The sequence below is a fragment of the Lissotriton vulgaris genome, chromosome 9, assembly GCF_964263255.1.
Source record: "Lissotriton vulgaris chromosome 9, aLisVul1.2, whole genome shotgun sequence".
In the NCBI taxonomy this organism is placed as follows: domain Eukaryota; kingdom Metazoa; phylum Chordata; class Amphibia; order Caudata; family Salamandridae; genus Lissotriton; species Lissotriton vulgaris.
Window position 1 is genome coordinate 123758496 of NC_141697.1, and position 26522 is coordinate 123785017.

The 26522-nt window shown below is 44.8% G+C and overlaps 1 protein-coding gene across 1 annotated transcript in view; it reads right to left on the reverse strand.

Annotated features, from left to right (window-relative positions):
- The window catches only part of RAD51B (RAD51 paralog B), a 240030-nt gene that overhangs the window by 168141 nt on the left and 45367 nt on the right, over positions 1–26522 (reverse strand). The window contains exon 2 of the mRNA XM_086939432.1: positions 23203–23316. Coding sequence (XP_086795558.1) covers positions 23203–23316 — 114 coding nt within the window. The remainder of the gene's footprint in view (positions 1–23202; positions 23317–26522) is intronic.

Here is a 26522-nt window from a genome sequence, read left to right on the forward strand (position 1 = left end):
ATTAATATTTGGTTAGAAAAATCTCATTTTGGAGGACTTTTACTACTTGGGATATCCATTTACATTGCAGAACAGCGGAACCTAAGTTTAAACCACAGTTAAATGGGGCGGTGCAGTTATGTAACAACATTTGTTGCAATTAAATTTGAGGAACGATTTGAGGGAAAGGTTCGATTCATGTGAATATGACTCAGTAATTTTCAAGATGGAAGACAGCAGATATTCCGTAAAATAATTCTATTACGGTCTAAAACTTTGATAATAAACCTAGCAAACAGGATCTGCCAATACCTTTTAATCCCGACATTCACCGCCTAAAATTCATTTTTGAAATGGGAAAAACAATTTGTGGGTAATGAATAATATAGAACCCTATTGCCAGTCACTGTAAATGGGAGTCCACACGTATGTTAAGTAGATTTAAGTAATAGGACTGCACCAAGAGCATCATCTTATTAGAAACAAAGGCTATCGACACTGTACTATAGCTATGGTTTTGCATTCCCACTTGTCAAGTTTTCCAGATTTGAATTTCAATGTATAAGGCAACATTTGGTACTTGTTGACCAATCTGCCCCGACTCTCAAAATCAAATTTAAGAGGATATATATTTTGTTCTTCTGTATCCGCATGAAATATCTGAATTTACAGGCACAAACTCGTCTGAGTGTTACAGGCACCAGGTAAGATTTAAGATGCAGACATACAGTCCGCGCTGCTTCTGTAAAGGCTCAGAAGGCTAATGCTGGGAAAAGTGACAAGCACTGGCAAAACCAATAGGTCTGGTGTTGACTGCTAGCCTCTTGGCTTTTCAATACTGGTTTTCTTTTGCAGTGTTTTTGCAAAACTCTATTGCTGGGGGAGCTGCTGTGTGCTCACAAAGTAAAAAGTAAATGGTTAAAAGCAAAAATATATGTTTGGCCTCAAAAAGCACTCATTGACATCACAAGCAATGGCACTGAGAGGAACTAATTTGTGTGGATGTGCAACCTGTGAAAAATTAGAACGTCATCGCTCATAGTAAAGCTATCCATTGGCCGAAGGCAGCACACCCGTTGCCCCATTTTGCATTAAAATGATTAAAATAGCCAGCTGAAAACCTCTATATGTAAGAATATCAAATGTATAATTTTAGTGAAAATCAAAACGCCAGACCTAAGCAAACACTGGCATAGCCAATATGTTTACCCTCGACTCCATCATTTACATGGCAATATTCAAGGCTTCATAAATGTAATAAAAAGAATGAAAATGTGTGTATTTATGTTTCATGTGTAATGGTGCTCACACCTGTGTTAAGTTTGCCTTGTAGTGGTGCGTACACCATTTTGGCAAACATATTCAACACATACTTGATAAATGTATAGGAAAGGCTTCAGGCCAGCCTTCTGCCACTATTGGCTTGAGACACTGCTAAATACATCTGGTTTCATCCCGCAGTACGATCTTATTCTGACGTCTTCCTATTAGCTTTGTGTCATTTTGCTTTTTGTGTGAAGCATGAGAAACTACTTTACATCTGAACAGACTAGAATCAATCATTTAATAACTTTTCATTAATGGATTGTAAATCCAAAGAATGTATTTCTGCTTTGCATGGCAGAAGGATTTTTTTTACATTTTCTTTTGTCATCGGCAGACAATGACACGAGTCTTCGCACAACCCAGAGATAAAGAAAGCTGGTCCTCCTTTTATATGGAGTGTCATGAGAAGCAGGAAGCTAGGACAAATAGAGGTTCAATTTTACTATAAAGCGACAGATGCCCTCCAAGAAGAAAAAAATAGCTCGACACCTCAATTTGCACAATATAGCCAATAGAGGTCCTCACAGAAGAAAACAAGGGAGATGGAAAGCTGCAGTTGCGTTACACTACCAATAGAGAGCCATTGGTCTATTTCATATGGTTGGTAATGAACTGGGAAGCTGGCTGGAAAGCAACCACCAACCTCAGAGAATCCTATTATGCTCATTTTGTTCAATACATGACCAAGCCCAGACAGACATAGGCATAGTCTCTACAAACAGCTACAGAAGGCTTTACTGGTCAGCAGGACCCATCAAGAGAGCGGAAGGTAAAGCCAAGCACAAATGAAAGCTGGTATGTGAAACAATCTCCAACCCATTGGAGCAGTGAGCTCAGCTCCATGCGCTACTTCTGGAGGATCAAGATCATTCCAGAGGGGCAACAAATGCCTCAGGAAAGTAGTTTTATTGCATGTAGTTAATTAAAACCATTCCAATTTGTGATAAAAATCATCGATTTGTTAAAAACAACGAATTAATAATAAAAAGTAGCAACTGTCCCTTTTACAAAATTCTGCCTTCAGCAACATAAACCAACAATAATCAATGTAAAATTATTTCTCAATTTTGTCCATCTTTTGTCCTATATCTAAAATCATGTGCTAAAATCATCGGCAAAATTGCAATGTGACTATACAATATGACGCTCGTTGTGGGTGGTCGTCAACTTTCATTGCAAGGATTGTGTGAGAAAAGTGCAAATGCGCGCAGATCCTCAACTACATAGCTAAAATCATGTGCATGGTACATATGTAATCTAAGTGTTATAAGGCCTCTAATTCCCGTTCTATATCCGAAACATTAATTTCAAAACTGCAATAAGACCATACAATGTGACACTCATTGAAAACGGTCATCTGATTACTTAGCAGCGGTTGTGTGCAAGAAGTACAAATGTGCATAAGTCCTCAACTGCATGGCTAAAGTCATGTGCAAGGTGCAAATGTAAACTAAGTATTACAAGACCTCAAGTTTCTGTCTGATCTCATGTACCTTAATTTCAGAATGTTCTCAGTTATCTATTTCATGGTTCAAAATCGTGTGCAAATAGCAGGTGTAGTTATCTTCTACTTCAAAAGCTGTATGAAAATAGCCTATGTACTTGTCACTCTGCTGCTAACACAACACTCCTATGAGCACTATGTGTTTGATTTTGATAATAGTAAACTAACTTTCTGCAGAAATCTGACTGCTTTACATGAGGCCTGTAGTGAGTGGCTATTTAGTAGTAGCATTATGTCGACAAGATTTCACTTGGAAGGAATGGAATGCATGAAGTAAATAATGCCTCCAATAGTTCACACTGGACAAATACGCACTTAGTGTATGAGGGATTCTTCCGCCTGTCCACAAAATCTGCAAAGCATGGGTGGCCATGATTTCCAAATTGATGGAGTTATACGCTGGACAAGATACGGCTGGGGTGATCGAGTCTCATATGTAGATAAAACCATCCAGCCATGTTTTTTCTTTTGATAGAGCAGTTTTGTCCATTATTTAAGCCTGTTGTTTAGCAGCGTTGTTGACTATTTTTCAGTAAAACTATAGACGGTGTTGTGCATGTCCAGCATTGTTAATGCTTGTTCGAGTACGGTATGCAAGACTTTTGTTCCTTTGGGTTGGTTCTTCATTTCTGTCCAACAAAACCCCAACAAAGAATCTTCTTGTGCTGGTTTTAATTTCCAGCACATTTTTATTATTGCAGCTTGTCTGACGGTTTGTTGATTTGATAACCCGAAATCCAAGCGAACTTGAGCTTGTGACGTGAACTGTGGAATCCGGATTTTTTTTTTAAATAGGCCTGATGGCTGGAGATTCAGGAAGTTAGCGTCTTCGCCTTTGAATAGTTCCGAGCCATAAGTGAGAGTTAGGAGAAACTTGGCATCCATGACTTTCAGTAGACAGGAGTTTGATGAACACTTTAGGCGGGTCTCTGAAGGCAACATCAGGGGCATTTGCTGCCTTACCGGGGCACACTCTGGTCTGCCGCTGCGGTTGCTCCCTGGCCGCCGCTTGCTCCACCACGCGGCCGCTGCGAGGCAGACTACAGCCCCCAGCATCCTTGGCGGTGTGACACGCCCACCGGTACTCACGCACGGAGGCGCTGATAAGGCAGAGGTCCCTGCGGTCGAGCAGGAGTCTCTGAAGGCAACATCAGGGGCATTTGCTGACTTACCGGGGCACACGCTGGTCTGCCGCTGCTGTTGCTCCCCGACCCCCGCTTGCTCCACCACGCGGCCGCTGCGAGGGAGACTACAGCCCCCAGCATCCTTAGCGGTGGCACGTCCACCGGTACTTACGCACAGAGGCGCTGATAAGGCAGAGGTCCCTCCCGCCTGGCGGGACGCGCGCGGGCGGCGCCGGGCTAAGCCCGGGCAAAGGGCGGGCCCTCTGTGGCCCTCAGAGGCCAGAGGAGGCTGGGCTGGGCCACGGTTCTTGGAGCTTTACTTAAGGACCTATGATCTAAGTGAGTCCCACTTAATTGTTATTAGTGTAAAGTGCTTGTGAATATTTATTTCTGTTACTTGATTAGCCTTGTGGGATATAGGCAAGTTTGAACTATGTCTATGGCCAAGACAAACAAAACTGCATCTGGCCTAGGAACCATGGACAATTACTTAGTAAAAAAGGTGACCCAAATTAACACCGAGCGTAGGGCCTCATAGGTCGAGGGAATCAACCTGATTTACATGAAGAGTTGTCTTACCCACTGGTAGATCTGGCTGTAATTGATATCTTGGATCAGGGCAATGGGGGTTTCATAATGGCCGATGCACAGGTTCATGTTGAACCAAATGAAGACCAACCGGATATAATTAACGACACAGCAGAAGAGTTACCACCCTCCCCTAGGCCAGTGAGATCATGCAGAAAGGCACAAACTAAACGTGGAGGAAAGAACAGTAAAAAAAAAGTAGAAAAAGGCCATTCAGCCCCAAATAGTGCTGCAGTTATAATTGATTCCCAGGAAGGAAAAAGTGTCGATGGTACAAATACAAATATAAATCCGGAGCAATTTACCCTTCTAATCCATGCGATAGAAGTTAAGATAGAGGAAAAAATTGTAGAGCTGATGAACCCCCTGATTTCCAAATTAGATACCGTAGCCCTAGAAGTCGAGAGATTGGGTGGGTTGTTAGCAGCACACTTGGCCTCAGCCGCTGCAGGAAGATCAAAAGCGGTGGATAAGAGACCAGTTGCTGAGGGGCAGGGAGCTGGTAGAGTGAACTTACAGCAAACCAGCCAGCTAATATCTGTAATTGAGCCAGCTCCACTTGAGTTTACCCCTCCAATCACCCAGAATAAAAAGGCCACAGTAGGCCCAGAGGGAACGCCGGCTCCTATGTATGTAAAGAAAAGCCACCATGCTAACCTTCCTCCTGATTGCGCACCATATGTGGTTGTTCTTACAAATGTTCCCCCCACTGAGTGTCATTCTCCTCAGTCCTATGAGGAATCCCAAGACTCATTAAAAAATAGAACAGTATCATGGTTGAACAAAAATTGTGGGTTTCCAGTTACATTTGCTGACCAAGTATTGTCAACAAGGAGGGTGAACTGGATTGGAACATCCAGAAAGACAATAAATGGAGATTGCATTATTGTTAACTTCAAACATCCCCAACATGTTGCCACAGTCTTATTAAGAGCGGCTTCTTTAGTTTACACTGCGAATAGTATATGAGTACGCCCACTTGGTTAATTCCATACCCACTTGATTAAAGCCCCACTGAACTCTGGGTCATTTAGGCCATTTACTCCTATTCAGCCACCGACCCCTAATGGAGCATATTTGTACAATGTTGGTAACCAGTGTGGGAATGGGTTTAATATTGCAACACAGAATAGATATGACACACTTTCAGGTCTAGAGTCATGTGATTGACGTGAGGAATCTGTGGGTCAGGGAAATGACAGATTGGAGGAAGCGGGATGCACAGAAATAATTCGCGTAAAAACGAGGCAGAACAATGTAATCTCACGGAACATTGCGGGCCTGGGCACTAAGATGGAGGATTGTAACTGGGTCAGGTACATTAAGTAGTATCAAATCATCTGCCTGCAGGAGACTTGGTCTATTGAGTGCAACCACTTTCTCGAAGGGTACAAGGCTTTTTATGTCCCTGCAACAGCAACTATTAGAGGCAGACCCAATGGGGGGAATGGTTAAGTTCGTTTCTGTTGCATTATCCTGCATAGTTCGTAGAGTCTCAACATGCAATACTGGTATTATCGATTTAGTTTTATTGGAGGATAACTGTATGGCCAGTGTGGTTAATTTTTATAATGCTATTAATTCTTGTTCAGCCCTTAGCCAGATAGTAGCATTGAATGCTTTCATTAGTAGTTCAATGAAGGACTGCTCGCATAACCTCTTGATCATGGGGGACTTTAATGTTCATCCCTGCGGGGACCCCCTCTTTAAATGTATCAGGGATTTGCACTGTGCGCGGTCCGAGGGGTTTCACCTAGAACACACAATTGAGGGGGAACATTTAAATGATATGCTTAATGATCTGGACTTAACGGCGACAAGGGCACTGTTGGACCCTACTATGCTTTTTGAGACACCGACCTTTAAGGGTCACGGGAGGGGAACCTTCATTGATTATGTATTTTTAACATCATCAATGCAGTCCTTTATGGATTCCTTCATTATTGATGACAGTGAATTTAGCGATCACAATCCACTCACTGTACACATGAGGGGCCCATGGTCAGTCAAAGAAGTATTGAATCACACTACAGGTAGGGTGAGTATGACAGATGGGAGACGGCGATTAAGATGGTCCAAGATCACCCCAGACCTGCTGTACAAAGAGATTAAAGTCGCCTGTGCAGATGAGATTATGGTCTGTATGCAAGAAGGCGCACAGCCAAACAATGTCCTTAATGCTTTTCAAAATCTATCGGTTAAGGTTTCAAAGCTGTTGTCAGCTCCTGTAAAGAAGTTGGAGATCAAGGGACCTAAATGGTTTAATCATGAATGCTCAAAAGCAGCCAGAAATTTAAGATTAGCACTGGCTACCAAACCAAGAATAAAGGCAAAAGTTCAGCTGTGCCGGAAGAATTATAAAACTATTATTGCCAGACACAAGGAATCCCTTAGGGAAGAGGCATGTAGTGAGATTCTTGATCCCACTACTCTGCAGTGTAGCACTAGATTCTGGGCAGTGATGAGGAAACCTTTTTTGGCCCAGGAGCAGGGCGATGGATTAGAATGCCTATACCTAAGGAGGACTGGGAAGAAAACTTTAAGAAATTGTATTGTTGCTCGTTGGATGAGTCTCATAACACTGCCCCTTCTGTCAGTGGTGGTAAAATGATTAGTTTTAATACAGGTGAGGTTATCAAGGGCATTTATGGTCTAACAGCTGGGAAAGCCCCAGGGCCTGATGGGATCCCGCCGGACTTATTTAAGTCCGAGCCCAAATTCTGGGCACCCATACTAGAGTCTGTTTTTAATGCTGCTGTGAAAGATGGTTGTCCGCAATCATGGGGTGTTTCTACAATTGTCCCGGTTTTTAAGAAGGGGGACAAAAGTAGCCCACATTGTTACAGACCCATTTCATTAATAGACTCTATGGTTAAAATTTCAGGAAGAATGGTATTGCAGAGACTATCTGAATGGGCAGAGGAAAAAAACATTATGTCCATTTCTCAGTATGGTTTCTGTAGTGGTCGCTCTAAAATAACTCAGTGCCTGAATCTCTTTTTAATATTAAGTAAGTACACTGTAGTGCAAAGGGGCACCATTCATCTCGCCTATGGATTTGTCCTCTTGGCTGATCTGCATAACAACACCAGAGCTAACGTGAGATACTCCTAAGATCTGAGTGTAACAAATAATTTTAACATTGGAAAGGGTGTTCGCCAAGGATGCCTCTTGGCACCCTTCCTTTTTAATTTTTATATCAATGAGCTAGATAACGTGCTTCAGAACGTCCCGAGAGTCGGTAGGCGGGGAATTCCTATACACCTGTACGCAGATGATGCAGTTTTAATTTCGAGAACCGAGAAGGGACTCCAATCCCTCCTAAATGCTTTTAAATTGTTCATGACAGATAGAGATCTTTTGGTTAACAACTCAAAATCATTTGTCATGCAAGTAGGCCAGCAACCAAGAAGGACTTTCACCTTTAAAATTGATGACACTGTAATCCCTTTAACAAAAACGTTCTCTTACCTCGGGGTTCTTTTTGATACCAAACTTAATTGGGCCCCTCAACTTGCAAAAAAGAAAGGAGAACTTGTGAGGGTTAATGCTTCCATTTTTAGGTTTCGGCTACCGTCCCACTGCGTAAGCAGTGGGTGGGCGGAGCCGAAATCTTTTGTGAGTAATATGGGGGCCTGAACACGCCCATCTTCTCCATTGGCTGGCCTCGTAAATGCTGGCCAGCCATTGGAGGAGAGGAGCGTCACTGAGTTCAGGGCCCGCCTTGACGTGATTCGGGGGCGTTTGTGTGTTTTTTTAAGTCCCGCCCCTTTTTTCGTCATGCCTTTCTGGTTTTCGTTTCTTTTTACATTCTTCAAACACGCCCCTAGTCTAAAGGACGGCTTGATGCGATCCGTGGGCGTTGCTTCTGTGTCCGTCTCTTGTCTTCAGCTCTTTCTGGAGCTGCTCGGCTCCGCTCGCCCCCCCCTTCCCTTTGCCCGCAGCCCTCCTCCGTCCTGCTCTCGCCCCCTCTGCCCACAGCCCTTCTCCGTCCTGCTCTCGCCCCCCCTTCCCTCTGCCCGCATCCCTCCTCCATCCCGCTCTCGGCCAGACCGCCTCTTGAATGATATCTGTTGTCCCACCTACCTAGAGGGAGCTTCATACAGGCTCCACGGAGCTCTCACTGCACCATGGAGCTGTCTGGCACTGCAGAGCTTCTTATAGGCACTAGACTTACATGAGACCGCAACATTGACCTGAGTGCACAAGAACAGGGTTCTTCCGAGGAGGAGGAGCCTCTCTTCCGACCACGGACATTTATTTTTAGCAAGAAATAGTAAAGACAAGGCCTGGGGTAAATATGGAATTACTTAAGAATGATTTGTGTGTTGTGGGCAGTTTTACATAGCGCGAAACAGCCCCGAAGGTTTCGGAGCGCTTTACCGGCGCACCAGTGTCCTTACACAAGGATTGGCCGATAGGAGGCGCCATCGGGGGTTCAGATGTGGCAGCTTGGCTTCAAATACGCGCGCCAGGATCCTGTAAGTGTAGAGGGTCACACGTGGCTCGGGTCGCGCCTTCAAAGCCGGCCTCTCAGGGGTCCCTGCCCCAGGGGGAGGGATGGTGTAAACGGGCACACGGACCTGGCTGTGCCCCCACAGGGGGGCACGGGAGGGCGGTGCCACCGCGTGAAACAACGTCGAACCATGACCCCCCCGTGTTATTCTTATAAAGGACATGTGTCTCTTCCAGGAAATAATATACACTGAGAAGAGGCGGAGTTATAGTGCCTCGCTATCTCAATGCTTCACGTGCACGACATGCGCTGCACCAGGCGCTCTTGTGGACACTGGAGGAAGCCCCGGTGCGCACACAGGGGCAGATTTACAAGCCCATTGTGCGACTTTTGCGTCACTTTAGTTAAAAGTGACGTGAAAGTGAAAAGAGTGTGTGTCGGGTGAAAGGAGGGGTCTGTGAAAAGAGTGTGTCGGGTGAAAGGAGGCGTCTGAAAAAAGTGTGTCGGGTGAAAGGAGTAGTCTGTGAAAAGTGTGTGTGTTGGGTGAAAGGAGGGGTCTGTGAAAAGTGTGTGTGTTGGGTGAAAGGAGGGGTCTGTGAAAAGAGTGTGTGTCGGGTGAAAGGAGGGGTCTGTAAAAAGAGTGTGTCAGGTGAAAGGAGGGGTCTGTGAAAAGTGTGTGTGTTGGGTGAAAGGAGGCGTCTGTGAAAAGAGTGTGTCGGGTGAAAGGAAGGGTTTGTGAAAAGAGTGTGTCGGGTGAAAAGAAGGGTCTGTGGAGAGTGTGTCGGATGAAAGGAGTGTCGGACGCAGAAGAGCGGGGGTGAAAGGCGCGTCAGGTGCATGCGCCGCTAAATCCTTGTTTTTTTATTTGAGTATCTTTTTTCTACATCTTCTCTTCAATTCTCTGTTTTTGTCGGGCGGGGAGAAATGGATTATATATTTATTTTGTTTGACAGCTATGAAGTGTTATGAAGTGCTGCTAACTGTGTAACTGGTGTCTTTTTAATACATAATCTCCTTTCATATCATTTCTCTTTGAATCTGGTGTGTATGTGATAAACCGACAAGATTTGATAACAATTAAAACACTTCCTTTGAAATAAAATGGGTTCCCGAATATGCAGTACTTGCCAAGGTTTTTATTTGATAAATTTCGTAAAGCTCATAACAATACAATACTCACAGCAAGGGACGCTACCAAATCCCCGGCAAAAGTAACAAAGTAAAAAAACGTTAAAATTCCACACATATGTCAGGAAATGTGTTAATAAAAATGCAGCTGAAATATAAAGAGCTAACCGATTAAAAGAAAGGGAATGAAATGCCAGATAAACAAGCATTGGCCGCGTGCACCTCGCACTCAAAGTTAAAAGAAAACAAGCTTTGAGACGCACTCTGTGGTGGGAGAGGGGGAGGGGCATTGAAGCGAGGCTCGCGCTCGGCAGAGCAGTGGAATGAAAACATTCATTAGTCATCACAGCAGCACAGATCAGCCCATTTGCCCCATCCCATCAGTAAGGACACAAGCCAGTGGAGAAAACAAGCTTTTCCGAGCACGGGCTCAAAGTAAAAACAAGCATTTACAATGCAACGGTTTTGCCTTTGGAAAACTTAGAGCTATTGGAATTGTAAATGACAATGCCATTTATTTATCTGTTTTCAAAACCAACACATAAATACAAATTTTGTCATTTACAATGCCAATAGCTCAAACTTTTCCAAAGGCGAAACCTTTGCATTGTAAATGCTTGTTAATTTTGCTGCCAAATTGGGGAAAAAAACCTGTTTGTGCCATGCTAAAATTGTATAATGCAAAGTCAGTGGCAACTGCCATTTATGGGAGTGAAATCTGAGGGTATGTTGGTGGTGAGCACCTGCAGATTGCTGAAAACTCTTCTCTGAAGCGTCTCATGTGTGTCCCGGTAGGCACCCCCAATCTTGCTGTGCATGAAGAGTTAGGGACGCAATATCTAAGTGACTTGTTTTCTCTACGTCCCTTGACTTGTTGGCTAAAACTGTGGTTGAACCCGGATACCACTAACGCATTTGATTGTGAGGGACTTTTTGAGTCAGGATAAGGCAATGTGTACCCCTTGGTTAAAATATCTGAAATCCAACTTTGCTAGGCTTGGTGGTCTAGAACGGTTTGAATTCCCAAGCCAAACTGTAAAAGTGGATCTGGAGCTCATTAAACGGGCCTTCCTTCTGGATAGGAGGATCCAGAGGGAGGATGTGGAGCTTCAGCAACAAAGCGTGAGGAAATTTGCCGTGCTGAAAACTTGTGAAACCATAGAACCGTACCTGGCTGGCTCATTGGCCTCACATGAAAAATTTCTCCTAACGAGGTTCAGGCTAAATCTCTTCCATCATCTGCTAGTCAGACCAAAAACAGACATTTTTAACAAATTGGCAGCACCCTGCGGCTGCGACGAAAAGTCTCTGCAGGATATGCTGCATTTTATATTTTTATGTAAGTTTTATGAATTCCCATGCAAGCGCTACCTGGTAACTCTTTTAAAAAAACGTAATTTTACACAAATCAGACCGGCACTAATGTATTTACAACTTTTGCATAGTGACAGTATCCTCCAAATTAAGGAATTTTTAAAACTGACTGTTAAACTGAGAAATAGTCTGGACCAGTAATGACTCACTGAGCATTTTGTAATATTTATATCTTCATTTTCTGTTCTGACCTTATTCTGTGGAAGAAAGCATATCTTTTCACTTTTGGCACTTTACATGATATGTGTTTACATCTTTTTGTGTGATAAGAATTTTATATTGTATATGTACTTTTATGGTTTGCAAAATAACCGAAATAAAGTTTTTATTGATTGTTTTAACACTTTAATTTCAGTTTTAACATATTTAATGCGAAACAAAGTTTGTTTGCTTGAGCTTTTCTGGAGTTTAGGTGTTCTTTAAGCATGAACCTCATGTCGACCACTACTCCCAGGTATTTGTAGGAGTCACACTGCTCTATTCTATTTCCTGCTGTGCACCACTGGTATTTTTTCCTGTTGGGTCCTGTGTTTGCTGAGAAACAAATGCCTCAGTTCCAGCACGAGCCCGGCGCAGAAGGGTCTTGGCCCAACTTATAACAGCTAAAAAGAAGCTGGGCCTTGGTCTGGCGGGTACTTTGAAATAGTACAAATATGACTTTACGGTGTGAGACCCTCTCAAAATTGAGATTACTATATAAAAAAAGTCACATGGGAGTCGCCAGAGGCAGATTTACACTAATGAAAAAATCTCTCAGCCTCCAGAAGAAACGACACCACAGATTTCTGGGGACTGGTGAATCATGCCACAGGCCAGAGGTTGCCCCCATCAATCTCGAAAGCCTCCTAAACTATTTATCTCAAGGAAATGTATGGGGGCCCAAAGTCATCACAGGGGTACCATGAAACTGGACCTACAAGCCTGGAGGCAGAATTTCCAGTAAGTCCCATCTCTTCGGGAGAGGTGAAAAAATAATCAATACCGGTCATTGGGACAACGCCCCGGACCTCAACAGCTTACCACAAGCAATTTTTAAACAGAACCAATATTATTGGGCCAAACACCATGTTATAAAACCATGTCCTCATTAACCAGGTAATTCCAGACAGCTGGCGGGAATCATTCTAGGCCCAAATCTATGAAGCACAGAAGACTACACTACCTCTCAACTATTCGTTGATTACCCTAATGGACGGGGAGGCAAATTATTTTGCCAAATGTCTGCTCGCTGAGCTGACAGTCTGGTCTGAAATAGCCACATTGGTACTAGTGAACTAGAACAGTTTCATGAAAAGAACAGGCATAACAACAAACTTCCTAATGCCTGCTCTGCTAAACGACCAAGCCAGGCGCCACTCCTCAAATCTACACCTGTGTTATGTGGACTTTCTCTGTGCCTTTGAGGTGTACAGAGTAACATCTTGAGTTGAGGGATCTCTCCTCTTCTCCTGAAAGCCATTCAGTTGTTGTATACCGATACATGCACAAGGGTAAGGCTGGGCAAATGTGCATCAGTCTCGAAGAAAAACCTACCATCGCAACCCAATATTTAAAATAAGGCCCTGGGGAGTTGGTGATCTCCGGGACTCAAAGAGCCTCAGGAGGGGAGCCCTGTGTGCCCCTTTTTCTGTAAAATGACCACAAACCCCAGGACCTGGCCCACCCAGCTTTCTTCAAAAACAAGGGCGGGAGACAGTGTTTTTTTTAAGGCACTGCAATATTCACAAATGTTTTGTGGATAAAATAAATAGCTTTTTTCTCCTGCCGGGGGTCCCCCTGGGAAGCCAAGACCAAGGCTTCGGGATCAGGGTATATCCACCGCACCCCTTTCTTTTTTTTCACTTTTGTTGGGACTTGGCTGAAGCAGGGTTTGAAGATGGCTGCCAACACTTCCTGGTTGAAGTGTTGGCAGCCAATCAGAGCTCAGCAGATCTGTGCATGAGCTTGTCATTATTCGAGGTCGTATTTTAGATTTTTTTTTTTTAAATATCTGGCACAATATGGAACGGATTTACAACAAATAACAGAAATCACGATCTGTGGACCAAAAGCTAGTTTTCTATCAATTGTGGTGTAATTCCATCCAGTGGGTAGGCCTGCAAGGGTGTCTAAATAGTCTACAGAAATTAACATGGGAAACACTTTTACTGAAACCCTCTCACCCCTTTTATCATGACCTCTGCTTGACAGATCACCCTGAAACTTTCCATTCACAGCTAGAATTAGTGGCACACTTTTTTGGGAAAATTTAATGAAGGTTCTTCAAACAGCGCCAAAGATCTAGGCAAGTCAAAAAGTGCTTTTCCTATTGAAACATGGTCCTAAGTAACTATAACTACCTACTGGCAACCACCAGTAGGTAATTTAGTAGTCACTCAAAGCAAAGGTATCCAATGGCTGTTGTGGGTGGGTGCATTCACCTATATTTTGTACTATGGTGGGTAAGAGACTTATTTGAGTGCCATTTGAACAGACCAATGGTTAAAGAGTGTTGATTGAGAGACTCTATATATTTTTATGCATTCATAAAAACGTTTTGTGCAAGTAAGCAAAAGTGGACCTTGGTCCTGACCTAAAAAGCATCAAGTATACATGGCAACATCAAGTGACCAAAAGGGTGAGATGTATCCGGTTTTAAATAATAAAATAAGGTAGCCTTTTGCTTTGACATGTTATTGCTTGCATCTTATATAAATTGCATTTTTGTGGAGAGTTTAATTTTGAGTTGTTGATGATTTTACAAATCTTACATCATCAGTCTGTGAGAAAAAAAAAAGTATAGTGGTTTAAGATTGCCATAACACTGCAAGACCCGGAAACAGATAATTCTAACCCCTACCACCACAGTCAGGCTTCCGTTGGCATTAGATGTGAACCTGACTGTAGGGTCATGGCATCCTTGATTGGGTGTGGGCCTCTTTCCTGGTTCCTATTGGTTGGCAATATTTTGAAATTCTTGCTGAGAGGCTGACAGAGCCTCTAACTATGGAAAAGGGCACTGAATGAGCCAGGAGTTGTGGCAGGATTGGCCACTTGTCAAGTGATGCTAGATCTGTAGAGTACACAACGACACATGAGCAACACACAACACAAGTGCAAGGAGACACTGGCCTCAGGGATGAAACTGAAGAGAAAGAAAATACTACCTGTGGTAAGGACTGGGAGTCCGCCGCGGTTGAAGACCGGAAGTGGAGCCTGTCGGGCGGAGACACCCATGACCGCCCGGAAGCAGCTGCCGGTCTAGTTGCTCGCGAATTCATCCAGGCGGGGAAATCGAGGAAGGACAATAAAAACACGGCACACACAGAGTCCCGGCGGCGTCTTCAGGAAGCGATTCCATGGTGCCCGGAGGAAGACGAGGAGCCCAGCAGTTCAGGAGAGGAGCAGCAACCGGAGGAGCCCAGCAGTTCAGGAGAGGAACAGCGATCGGAGGAGCCCAGAAGGCCTGCCGGAAGCAGCATCTGGAGGAGCCCAGCAGTCCCAGAGGAGGTGCGGACCAGAACCCGTGGGAGTACACCCCAAGATTGTACAAGGCACTCACGCCCGGCGGTCCCAGGAAGGGAGAAAACGCCCCGGGTCCGGACGCCACGGCCCTGTGGATGGGCCGTGGCCCAACGCAAGTGCCATTAAGGGGTGCCTTCCAGTGGGGGTGGTGGGGGTGTTAACTAGTTGATTCATGCCGGCCTCCTTCCACACACTCCCTACCTTCCCTTGTATCCCCACTATCTATGGTGACGGTAGCACGTAGCATTTGTTGAAGAGCAGTGTGACTAATCCCGACCCTTTTTTCTTTTTCCTTCCGGGGAGAGCCAACGGGGAACAGACCAACGCCAGGAAGACGGTACCCCACGGGCAGACCAGACACCCCGGAAAGCATCTGTCGCATCACCTGTTCTTATTCAAAGTTGTCTTTTCATGAACTGTAAATCTAGAAAGAGAGTTGTCCTAAACGGAAAAATTAAGAACAAACATTCTCAATAAAGACTCTCCAAACTAATACTCTGCATGACCAGTGGCTCATTCTAACGACCACTCGGACATTCTTACACTACCAAAAAAAGTTATCCTAAAAGGGGACGTCGTCTCTTCCTCTGCTAACGGTAAGTATATTTCACATACCGACTTTACCTGCAGTGGTTAGGTTGACGCCTGATGCACAAGATCTGTGAAAGAAGGTTGGTGTTGTGGGTGGCTCTCTGTGGTCCGTAGAGAGATCCTGCCTCGGATGGCAGCAGCATCACAATAACAAGGTCCTGCTTCAATACATACACCAAGCCCAGACCCATGCCCACAAACAGAGGAGACAATGCTAGATACCTAACTGAGCTGCTGGCTTACTTTGATCTAGCAGCTGATTGGCTGCTGATTGTTAGGCAGCTTCCATAAGGCTACGACAGAGCTTCTTTTATATATTTTCAAGCAGAAACTACTACATCCACTCCACAACCTCTTCAGCAATCTCAGCTGTCCACTAGGTCTCCAAAAGCCCCAAATATATTGTCCCACAACAGCGACAACACACTTCAATTAGATTCAGAACTTCACAAAATAACAGATGGCTGAACGACTACTCTATTTTTGAAAAGATAGAGAGTGCAACACCCTCAATAGCAAACAGTTCTCAAAACTGCCCTTTGTATAATCAACATCTGAAATTTACCTTGCGACATTTATGTGTTAATAAACAGAGCGACATATTTTATCCTTTATATTTTTTCTTTTTATTGTATATATTTTATCTTTGATGTATAAAAAATAGTTTTTTTCTTTCTTTTTTATATAAACATATATAAATTATTTGTAATAAGATGATTTTGATTATATAGACACAAAATACAAATGATTGTATAACATATACAGAAAGCAAAAGAATTTTTGTGAACAAACATGAAATTAGGTCGATGGAAAACTGAGGTTGGCAACAAGATGGAACAGAGCACAAGACTTAAGGTAGGTAATGCGGTGGAATTAAACACTACGCGCGTTTCGGCCTGTGGCCTTCGTCAGGTGACCGTCATTCGTGAAGTGCAGACATAACAATGTGTAGTGTGCAACAAAAAAATTTTTTATTGAGTGAATGTACATGGAATGATGGGTTTCCAATAGAGATAGAATGTTAAAAACTTAGAACCGGTGGTTAGCTGATGGCACGGCTCTTACTTAGATATTTTTGTCCACCTTAGTTCGATAGATTACAGTTGGATAAAATCAGGCTGGTTTTCAGATATAGGAACAAACGGCTAATTGGCTTATAGGCTTAATACGTTCAGCCAAACATATGTAGAGTAAATATTCCAGGGATTCAATTGGATGACTTCAAGGCGCCATCTGCATTTGTACACAAGGCGACACAGCAAGGACAGAAGTATCGTTACTAAGCGGGACCATACCAAATAGAAGAAATAACAGTAAAGATAGCGGATGGTCCCTAATAATATTGAGCAGTCACATGCTTAAAAAGATTACGCCTTGTGTACCTATAGCATCTTGGATTAATTGAAAAGCATTTCTTTAGAGGCTGGATTTTCGGGAAGGGCTGTGACAGGCTTTAATACGGTGAGGATATGGGACGAGAAGCAACACTGGGCTTTTCAGGTACTGTTGAAATGGAATGATAAACTATTACACACGAGCTAAATAAAACCCGAACTGGATTCTTAAAGCTTTTAAAGTTTATCCAAGGAAGAGCCTGACGAGTAAGGCACCGAGGGAGGTGGAAAAGGCGGTAAAAAAGCAGAGACAGGATAAGAAGGGCCTGTCGGGGAAGCAGAACATCTCTGAGCAGAAGGTAGTGTACCAGAGGCACGTCAGGCCACCCAGCCTACTGGCCAAAAGCATCCTGGAAGAAATACTACTACTAAAACCAACTCCCCACTGATTCATCTGGCAAACCAGGCTGTGCGCAAACAGGGGTCCAGCGCTAGAGGCAGACAGGCGGACACCAAGCCCCAGGAGCCAGCGGGGCACTGTGTGGAGTGCCAGCCCCTCCCTCACTCCCACCAGGAGGATTTAGCTAACCAGGCACGTGCCGGGCGAAGCCCGGACCAAGGGCGGGTCTGTCACTCTAAGGCTGTCTAAGCCCATCATAGCCAGGAAGAGCCAGGCCAGGGCCACCCCTCTTACATCTGATAACGGCCATTTGACGGTCTGAGCCGCACTGTCCTGCGACTGCCACTGAAGGTATTGTTTCTATCCCAAGGCTATAAAGCCTACAAACAATTACGAGTGTGTCAGACCGGCCTTCCAGACCTATTCCTATGAGAAAAAGAAAAGCTATGGAGGGGGTGGGGGGGTTCTGGAGTGAACACAACACAAGGCCAGAGGAGAGCAAAGAAAGTCAAGAAAAATAATTTAAAAACTCATAAAACTGACATTATGGACCGTATAGAGGTGCTTGTAGATGAGTACGGGAGCATATTAGCTGGAGACTCTGCTATAAATCTAGATACAACCAAAATTCGAACTGATTAATCTGGCAAATGTTCCCAGTCAACCCAAATCCATGTACCTCAGATGTTCCGCAAATCGCCTTGTTTGAACACTCCTAATGATACCAAGAATTTGCCCTCGAGGCAATCTAGCCCTGATTTAGAAATTCCCTCGCTCTCACAAATACCATCTCAGCCTCTGACACAGCATAGGTTGAGTTATTTGGAACCCACTGTTATAGTCTGTTCCAATCGTTTTTCCGCTCTGGACGATGAACCAGCTTCCTCTCCCGACCTACCCACTCAAGGCCCAATGGAAGTCCCAGTTGAGCTACAAGTGGAGGGTGTGGAGGACCCAAGCGTTAGGACTTCGATTTTATTATCAATCATAAATTCTTTGAGAATGGAGGTGAGGGATCTACAATCTCTGGTTACAGATTTAAGGGCATCTGTGGAAGCTTTAATGTTGCATCACATTCCCACATAAATCTATAGCAGTCCCCCAGCCCTCTAATCCACTGCCAAGAAACCTCAACCTAGCAGATAGAACAGGAACTGCAAAAAACCATGTCACACCTTACTCCAACCTACAAGCCAGTACCACCTAGCGAGTCCATCGCATTGGCACAGTGTAGGAAGCAACCTAACGTCCATTCTGGGTTCAATCATATTAACCATATTTATCAAAATCCCTCTGTATCTCAGGCCCCCGCATGTAAAGCAGCAGTGCCAGGCCTATGCCTTATTGGACGCCCTTCCCGTCCTTTGCCCACGAACCAGACAGTCTTTATGGTAAACGTCCCTAAGCCTATGGTCCACGAATATGAGGATTTGTTGATTAATAAGTCACACATTGGATTCGACACTTTAGAGGGTGCCGATCCATAATAAGAGAGGACATCGTTAGGGCAACAAGGCATCCTCTCAAGCCCAACGAATACATACTATCGAACTCTTGCTGACTTCCCCTAACTTGACTGAGGGTTTACTTGCTTTAGAGAATAGGACTTGTGAGATCTGAAAACAAGGTCCTAAAAGAGCTAATTATGCTTCGCCAGAGAAGCCCCACCAAGCCTTTACTGCAAGATCTAGGGTGCCACTCAAAGACCTAGCAAGACTCCGCCCCCTCCTGTTGTGGGCCCGCTTGTGGCGGACACCAGAACTGTCTAGGTATGCTGAGGGGCGAAGCGAAGTAATGAGCATGGATGGGTGGCATAAGATCAAATGGTTAAAGGACCTAAAATTACTTCTGTACGATCTTGACCTTAAAGAGGTATGGCTAAATAGATCAGCTCCACCAAAGGCAGAACTAAAGAAGATCTATTGGGCTTGGGTCAATAACAAGGGTCTCCTCAACCCCAAAGCAGGTAGGCTGACAGAGGAGTTTACGAACCATAAGAACCTTACCCGTTATGAACCATACTTAGATGTCATACAAAAGCCATATGACAGAGCCTTGTATTTAGAGTTCAGGGTAGGTTCACTCCTCACACGAGAGTTGACTGCGAAATGTAAGCCTCCCCATCAAACATCAGCTTTCTGCCCGACTTGTGAGGCTACCATCGAGTCAACGGCGCATATTATGTTCGCTTTCCCAGCCTACAAAGCGCCAAGGGAGCGTTGGCTCAGACCACTCTGTAGAGTTGGGCACTCGCAGCCACTCTGATGCACTGCGCATTTTAAGATCTGATGCGCGGGATCTGTATGCTTGTGGTCTTGCCAAATTCCTGAGATGGGTATGGAGCATTAGATCAAGAATCCTGAACGCCAACCCCTAAACAATTCTCCTGATATGTGTCTCCTATTTTTATCACGTTGAACTTTTATTTTGATTGAGATGCTGTTTTTAATACCCATTATCAGACCGTTGATAAATTTTCTCAGTCAAACGATTTGGATATATTTAATATTTTTTAGAATGTACTCTGTTTTTAACTGTATAGCTTTTTATTCTTGTTCTACAGATTTTAAGATCTGATTTTTATCGAAATAAAACTATTATGACTGACTGACTAGTACAGTGCACTGTGTGTGCCCAGGGCCTGTAAATCAAATACTGCTAGTGGGCTTGCAGCACTGATTGTGCCACCCACACAAGCAGCCTTGCAAAAGGTTCTCAGACCTGACATTGCAGTGCATGTGTGCGGTTTAGAACTGCCTTGTCGACCTGGCAAGTACACTCACTTGCCTGGCCCTAACCTTCCCTTTTCGTATATGTGAGTCACCCTTAAGGTAGGCCCAAGGTACCCCTGTGGGCAGTAAGGTGAAAGGTAGGACATGCCCCGATGTGTGTAGCATGTACTGATCCTGAAATACTGCCAATTTTCGTTTTTCACTGTTGAAAGGCTATCTGTCTTATAGGATAGAATGGGGAGTTTACTTGTAACATCTTATAAGTTTAACTGCCATGGACACAAGATATGAACATGGAGTTTGATATGCCTGAACTCAGAATATAAAGATATGCCTGAACTCAGAATATAAAGATGCATCTTTTAATAAGGATGTTTTGTATATTCTGAGTTTAAAAATAACACTTTAGAAAGTGGCTATTTTTGTGCTTCGATCAGTGATTGCATAGATGAGCACACTCTTTTTGGTTTTGGTTTAACACTTGTTTAAAATGTAGGTGGTGCAGGTTGGTTAAAGTATGAGGATGAAACAATGTCTGAAAGCGCTGTCCTCTGGTGCAGAGGGGAGTCTCCAACTTGCACTCAATAAAGAAAAGTAAATAAGTTGTCAGTTTCTCAATAAGCTCTTCTCAATACACTTTAATGAGTTGACAAATGTCCTTTGATTATCTCAACCTGGATATAACCATCACAGTGATCCTCACTTGATGCCACAATATTTGTTTTACATATATTCACATGGCCACTGCATTTCGGGCAGTAGCCTTTCATCAGACGCTTAGTTCTGCAACATAGAAGATACTCGATTCCAGTACTGAAAAAGGCAACATGCCAAAACATAGAACACATCGAGATAATTGATGGTGCAATGTGTAAAATGAAGTGGTGAATCTTGACATCCGCTAGACACTGGTGATAATAAACAAGACAAATTCCTCATGCAAAATATAACCCACTGTTGGCCGGATCGTGGTTCGTGGAGTTTTGCTACGTGGAACTTCGTGAAATTACAAAAAACCTGTTGCTAATTCTGCGAGTAGCGGAGTGCAGTGGGAACTGCAGTTTGTGATGGTATTCCTGTGACTCAGGTATAAAGTCTACCTCAGCGGCAGCTCGCTAACTTACCGTTTGTGATAGCGAATTTTCCGTTCGGGATCAAGAGTGTGGGGGGGGGGGGGAGAACTCCTCTGCACATTGCGAATGTGTACTATGTTTTGGCATGTTGGCTTTTTCAGTACTGAACTCTAATTTCTTCTATGTTGCAGAACTAAGGCCCAGATGAAGGTCTACTGCTCGAAATGCATTGGGCATGTGAATATATGTAAAGCAAATATTGTAGCATCAAGTGACTATCACTGAGATGTTTATATCAAGGTTGAGATGATCAAAGGAAATTTCTCAACTCATTGTAGTGTATTGCGAAGAACTTATTGAGAAACAGACAATTTATTTACTTTTCTTTATTGTGTGCAAGTTAGAGACGCCCCTCAGCACTTGAGGACAGCGCTTTCAGTCATTATTTTTGCGCTTAGCCATCCAGTGTGCCTCTGCTAGGTTTGTGTATTGACCGTATGGCTTTGGAGTGACAGGGGCTGGGGATATGGATTCTGTTCAGACAGCCAAATGGGGGGCGGTGAGGTGTATCTTGCCTTTCTAGGGTGAGTTAGGGCTGGGCTGAATAGACCAGAGCTGCATTTAGAGTAGGGGGAGGAGATTTTCTTTACACCTGAATCGGCCTGGTCTGCTTTGGACAATGCGGTCTCCACCTCCTACCGGGAAGCTGCACCAGAGAGGACAGAACTGTTTTTGACTAAGCACAAAGCCTCGCTGACACTAGAGAACAGAGTGAAATGAACAATAAAAGTTGGGTACCAGACCCCTGAACTTTAGATTACTTTTGGAATTCAAGAGGAACCTCTGCCATGCAGAAGAACTGGGAAAAGCGGAAGGAGTACTGCCCCTTTGCTGTATGCTGTCTGGGGTTGGCCTGCAGTAGCTGTTTCTACCAAGGAGAGGAACTGTGTGCTGTTCCTGAGACTTCTTAAACAGGGGGCAAGCTCTACTTCTAAGCCCTTGGAAAAAGTTTTCAAGCAGGATACACAAAGACTTCACCATCCCTCTGGGCACCGTCTCTGGAACCGCTGATTCAGTTGCCGCAGAGGACAAGAGCAGCCGACTGTGTCACCAAGTCAGCCGCTGGTTCCGTGTCCTGAAGGCACCACCACTCTTTGAACTGCATTCCTAGACCCACCGACGCCACTGGGTGACCGTCACCGTGCCGCTGCGTGTACCCTTCCTGTGGGCACCGCAGTCTGCACCACCTCGCTTCCCTCTACCTGGACCTCACCGACACAGTCACTGCCGGCCCGAACATTTGCCAGCTCCGTCGCCTGCACCGTGACCTGCCAGCCCGGCATCGAGCACTGCCTCACTCCGCAGCCTAGCCTTGGTCTCACCTATGCCATTAGACAACCATCACCAAGCCGATGACTGCACCGTGCCGTGAGGAAACAACACTGTGTACTGCTTCCACTTCACCCCCAACCACGACGGTTGCACCCCACCAACTCCTACCCACGGGTTCAGCCACAATGAGAAAGGTACTGTCTACAAGTTTGTCGATGCTACAGCTGACCTGTACTGATGCGGTCGGCTGGAACTATTAGATTTGTTTTCAGCATCACGGTAGCCCCAGACGGAGCCACCTACTCAGAAGAACTGTGTTATTAAGCTAATTCTGCAATTTGAAGTTTAACTTGTAAAGTATCTATTTCTCCAGTATTGTATCTAGGATTGTTGTCATTTTTGTTCTCATTGGTGTGCTCTCCATTTGTAGTGTTTTCACTGTGTTACAGTATGCATGCACAAATGCTTTACACACTACCTCTGAGATAAGCCGGTCTGCTCGGGCCAAGCTACCAAGGGTTATTTTTTTTTTAGAAGTGTATCCCCCCTACCCTGACTAGAAAGAATGGTCCCTACTTGAACAAAGGTGCAAACCATTGGTAACTAGAGGCCAACATTTCTAACAAACACCAACGAAAAGCCATATCATAACACATAGTCCTAGACAACAGGCTATAACACTATATTTCCATTTTAAAACTTTTACATGTATTTTTTTACTACTTAATAAGTTCAAAGGAAAAAGAAAATAACTTACAGTTTGCATCTTCGGTGCACAAGCCTTGCTTACAGTTCCAATGAGCTTTTCAACATTCTGAAGGCTCAGACCAGTCACTTTCATCAGATCCAGAAATGACATACACAACATGTCCTAAAGGATAAAAAGCCAGCTAGTTTAAAGGTTCATTGGAGAAACAGTTTCTCAAAAATTTCACATTTTATACACGTATTGACTCCCACTGTCCAAGCCACATGCTTCATACGTCCGTACGGTATATGGAGAATACCCATTTCTGATTCATATATATCAAGGACCTCATCATCATTGCAATTTGAGGGAAAGTGAACTAGATGCTAAACTTGTGCAGTTATTCACTTTGATAGCTGCTTTTTGCAGCCCCAATGACTTTGAATAAGATAACTCGAAAAAGGTAAACTATTGATAGAGATGTGCATTGTTCTGTAAATGTTTTTTATCTAGACATCACTTTTGATACCCAGATTCCAGAGCTAACTCATCATGAAAGATGAAATTACTAGCCAATTAATGATTTTGGAAGCATATTATTTCTAATGACAAGGTAGATATGCATTGTGAGAAGTTGGCCTGATATATGATGCTCACTAGTTCTAGTGATCACCTTGTATCAGTCCAAACAACCCTTATGGTGATTGGTTGTAAGTCAACCTTATAGACCAGCTATCCTAATGGTAGCATGGACAAAAGCAGTCTTTAGGCTAAACTCTTTTGGCATGTGAAGCCAGCTGTTTTACCACATATAACCCCTTGAATACCAAGTGAAAGGACACCACACAGGTTGTTATGAAAATTAACAAGTATTTATTAACTAACATACACCTCTGAACTCTTTATGAGGTCAGAGGGCTAAGCACATGACAAATTCTTAGGAAAAATACGTTTAAGTTGCACGATTTACAATGGTGCCCTAGGGGCACGACAAACCATATACTAAGTAAGTGGAATGTGAAAGTCAATCAAAGGAATGGAGCTGTCCAGAGGTTGTAGGATCGCTGGGACCACGCTATACTAACTTGAGGTAAGTACTAGGAGGCCCACGGAACGCGTGTGCAGAGTGTGAACTCACACGCGAGATGCGTACAAACGTCTATGGACAGCACAGTTTTAAGAAAAGGTGAGTACGGACGTCCATGACTAGATAGGACAAAAGCGACTGTGGAACTGGACACTAGGAGAGTCAAGCTACCCTTGAGCACCGAAATGCTCGTGTTACCTCACCCACAGGCTGCGGGTGCATAGGTGCCAAGTCGTGTCGGGTTCCGGCGTTGAAGTCTATGGAGCCTGGAGGAAAAGATGCTGCAGGCGGTCAGGAGGAAGATGTCCGGTGTGATCCTAGGGTGGATCAGTGAAGAAAAGAACCTGAAAGCTGAGGGGACAATGTTCAAAGTCACTAGCCAGTGACAGGAGTGGAACCAGGTGTCGTTGTCGCGGTCAGGTGAAGGTGGACGCTTGTCTCTGCATCCACGTGTACCAGGTGGTGTCTTCGACGACCAGGATGGAGGCACGAGCTGTCCCACGCAGGCTCTCGCAGTCGGCGGTGTCATCTCCGGATTCGGGTTCAACAGGCCTTGGCAAAGGCAACCCACACGGTGAGTGGAAACGGCGTCTAGAGTGGACCAGGAGGGTCCGGGGTGCTCCTCTTTTGGAAGGGAGCAAGGGCCAGTCTGGAGCAACCAGACCAGCAGCAAAGTTGTCGGGTTTCGTCGTCTAGGAGGTCACAAGCCAGCTGGCAAGTGACCAGACAACGCGTCGAGCAGCAAACAGGCAGAAGGGCCCCACACAGATCTCGTGGATGCTGGAGGGTTGGTCTTCGGTGCAGGAGCTGCTCGGGGTTGGTACTTCTCAGTCCCCAAAGCACTTGGACGAGGATGCCTCTGAAGTCGTGCTGGAGCGAAGTGCTGCTTCTTTCAAGATGGCCGGTCCCACGTGTCTCGTCGCACCCACGGGTCTCAGCTGTGCTGCAGATGTGGGTAGAGGTCGGAGAGGTCTGGGAGTCTGGGTCTCGTCGGGCTCTGAAGTCTGGATCCTTGCAGGAAGACGACAAAGGGAAGTAGCTGTACGCTGATGGTGCCTGCTTGTGCAGGGTGGACACTCCTTGCCCACAAGGGAGATTTTCTTCAGTCTTCTGTGGTGCAGAACGTCGAAGCCCAGAGTTTCTTCTTGTAGAGTTGATCAGGATAATCTAGTTTGGAATGGGACCAGCTCCTACCTTTATCCGGCTAAAGGGGGCTGTACTACGACTATGTTCCTCCTCTGGGTGGGACCAGGAAGGGGGGTGGTTACACCCCTATCCTTGGTCCGGTCTTGCGACAGCTCTGGGGCTGGAGTGCCCCAGGAACTGGTTTAGACCGGTGTATGCACGGGGACACCTTGTGTGCCCCAGGCATGTCTCATTCCTTTCAGCCCTGTCCTACCTAATACACAAAATCCTGTCTGGGGTGGTGCTAGCACCTCCCAAGGCAGGAAACCCTTTGTCCAAGCCTCCCTCGCTGGAAGGACTCCCAGCAGCAGGAGGTCAGACTTGTGCCTGTGGTGGCAGCATCCATTTTGTGATGCTGAGGCTCGAGTTAACTTTAACCGGGGTTCACAGTTACATACATGTCGTGTCCCTCTAGAAGGGTGGAATGCTACCCCTGTTGCCAGAATTGGCGAGGGGGTAGTATTCCAATTCGTATGGCACCTTACTCGACAGGTTTTGATAATGTTATACCAAAGTTGGCAATAACGCGAGGATTATAATGCACTTAAGAGTATATGGTATCGCGTTATCATGGAAACAGCTAAAGGACTTGGTTCCGAAAGCTGCAGACAGGCTCAGCTCATGCTAGAGCACCATCTCACATAATTCCAAGCACTCTGCCTTCAGGATTGATAAGGCCTGCCATAGGAGTGACTGATAGGAGGATATGTGTCCATTTTAGGGTTAGATATAGGGATACTATATCTAAAGCAAAGGGTGATTACACCACCTTGCCCCAGCTGATTTATCAGCCAGTTGTGTCAGATTTGGATGGCCAGCCAGGGGTGGCATAATACATGCTGCAGCCCCTGGTAGGCCCTGGGTGCACCTATGCCCTGGGTACCTAAGGTAAACTGTACAGGGACTTATAAGGTGACTCAGTATCCAATTAGATATTGTGAGAAGTTGGCCTGATATGTGGTGTTTCCAATTCTGGAACCGCCTTGTATCAGTCCAAACAATCCCTTATGGTGTCTGGTTGTAAGTCAACCTTGTTAGACAAGCTATCCTATGGGTAAGCATGGACTAAGCAGCCTTAAAGGCTTAACTTAAGAGGTCGTGTTAAGCGAGCTGTTTT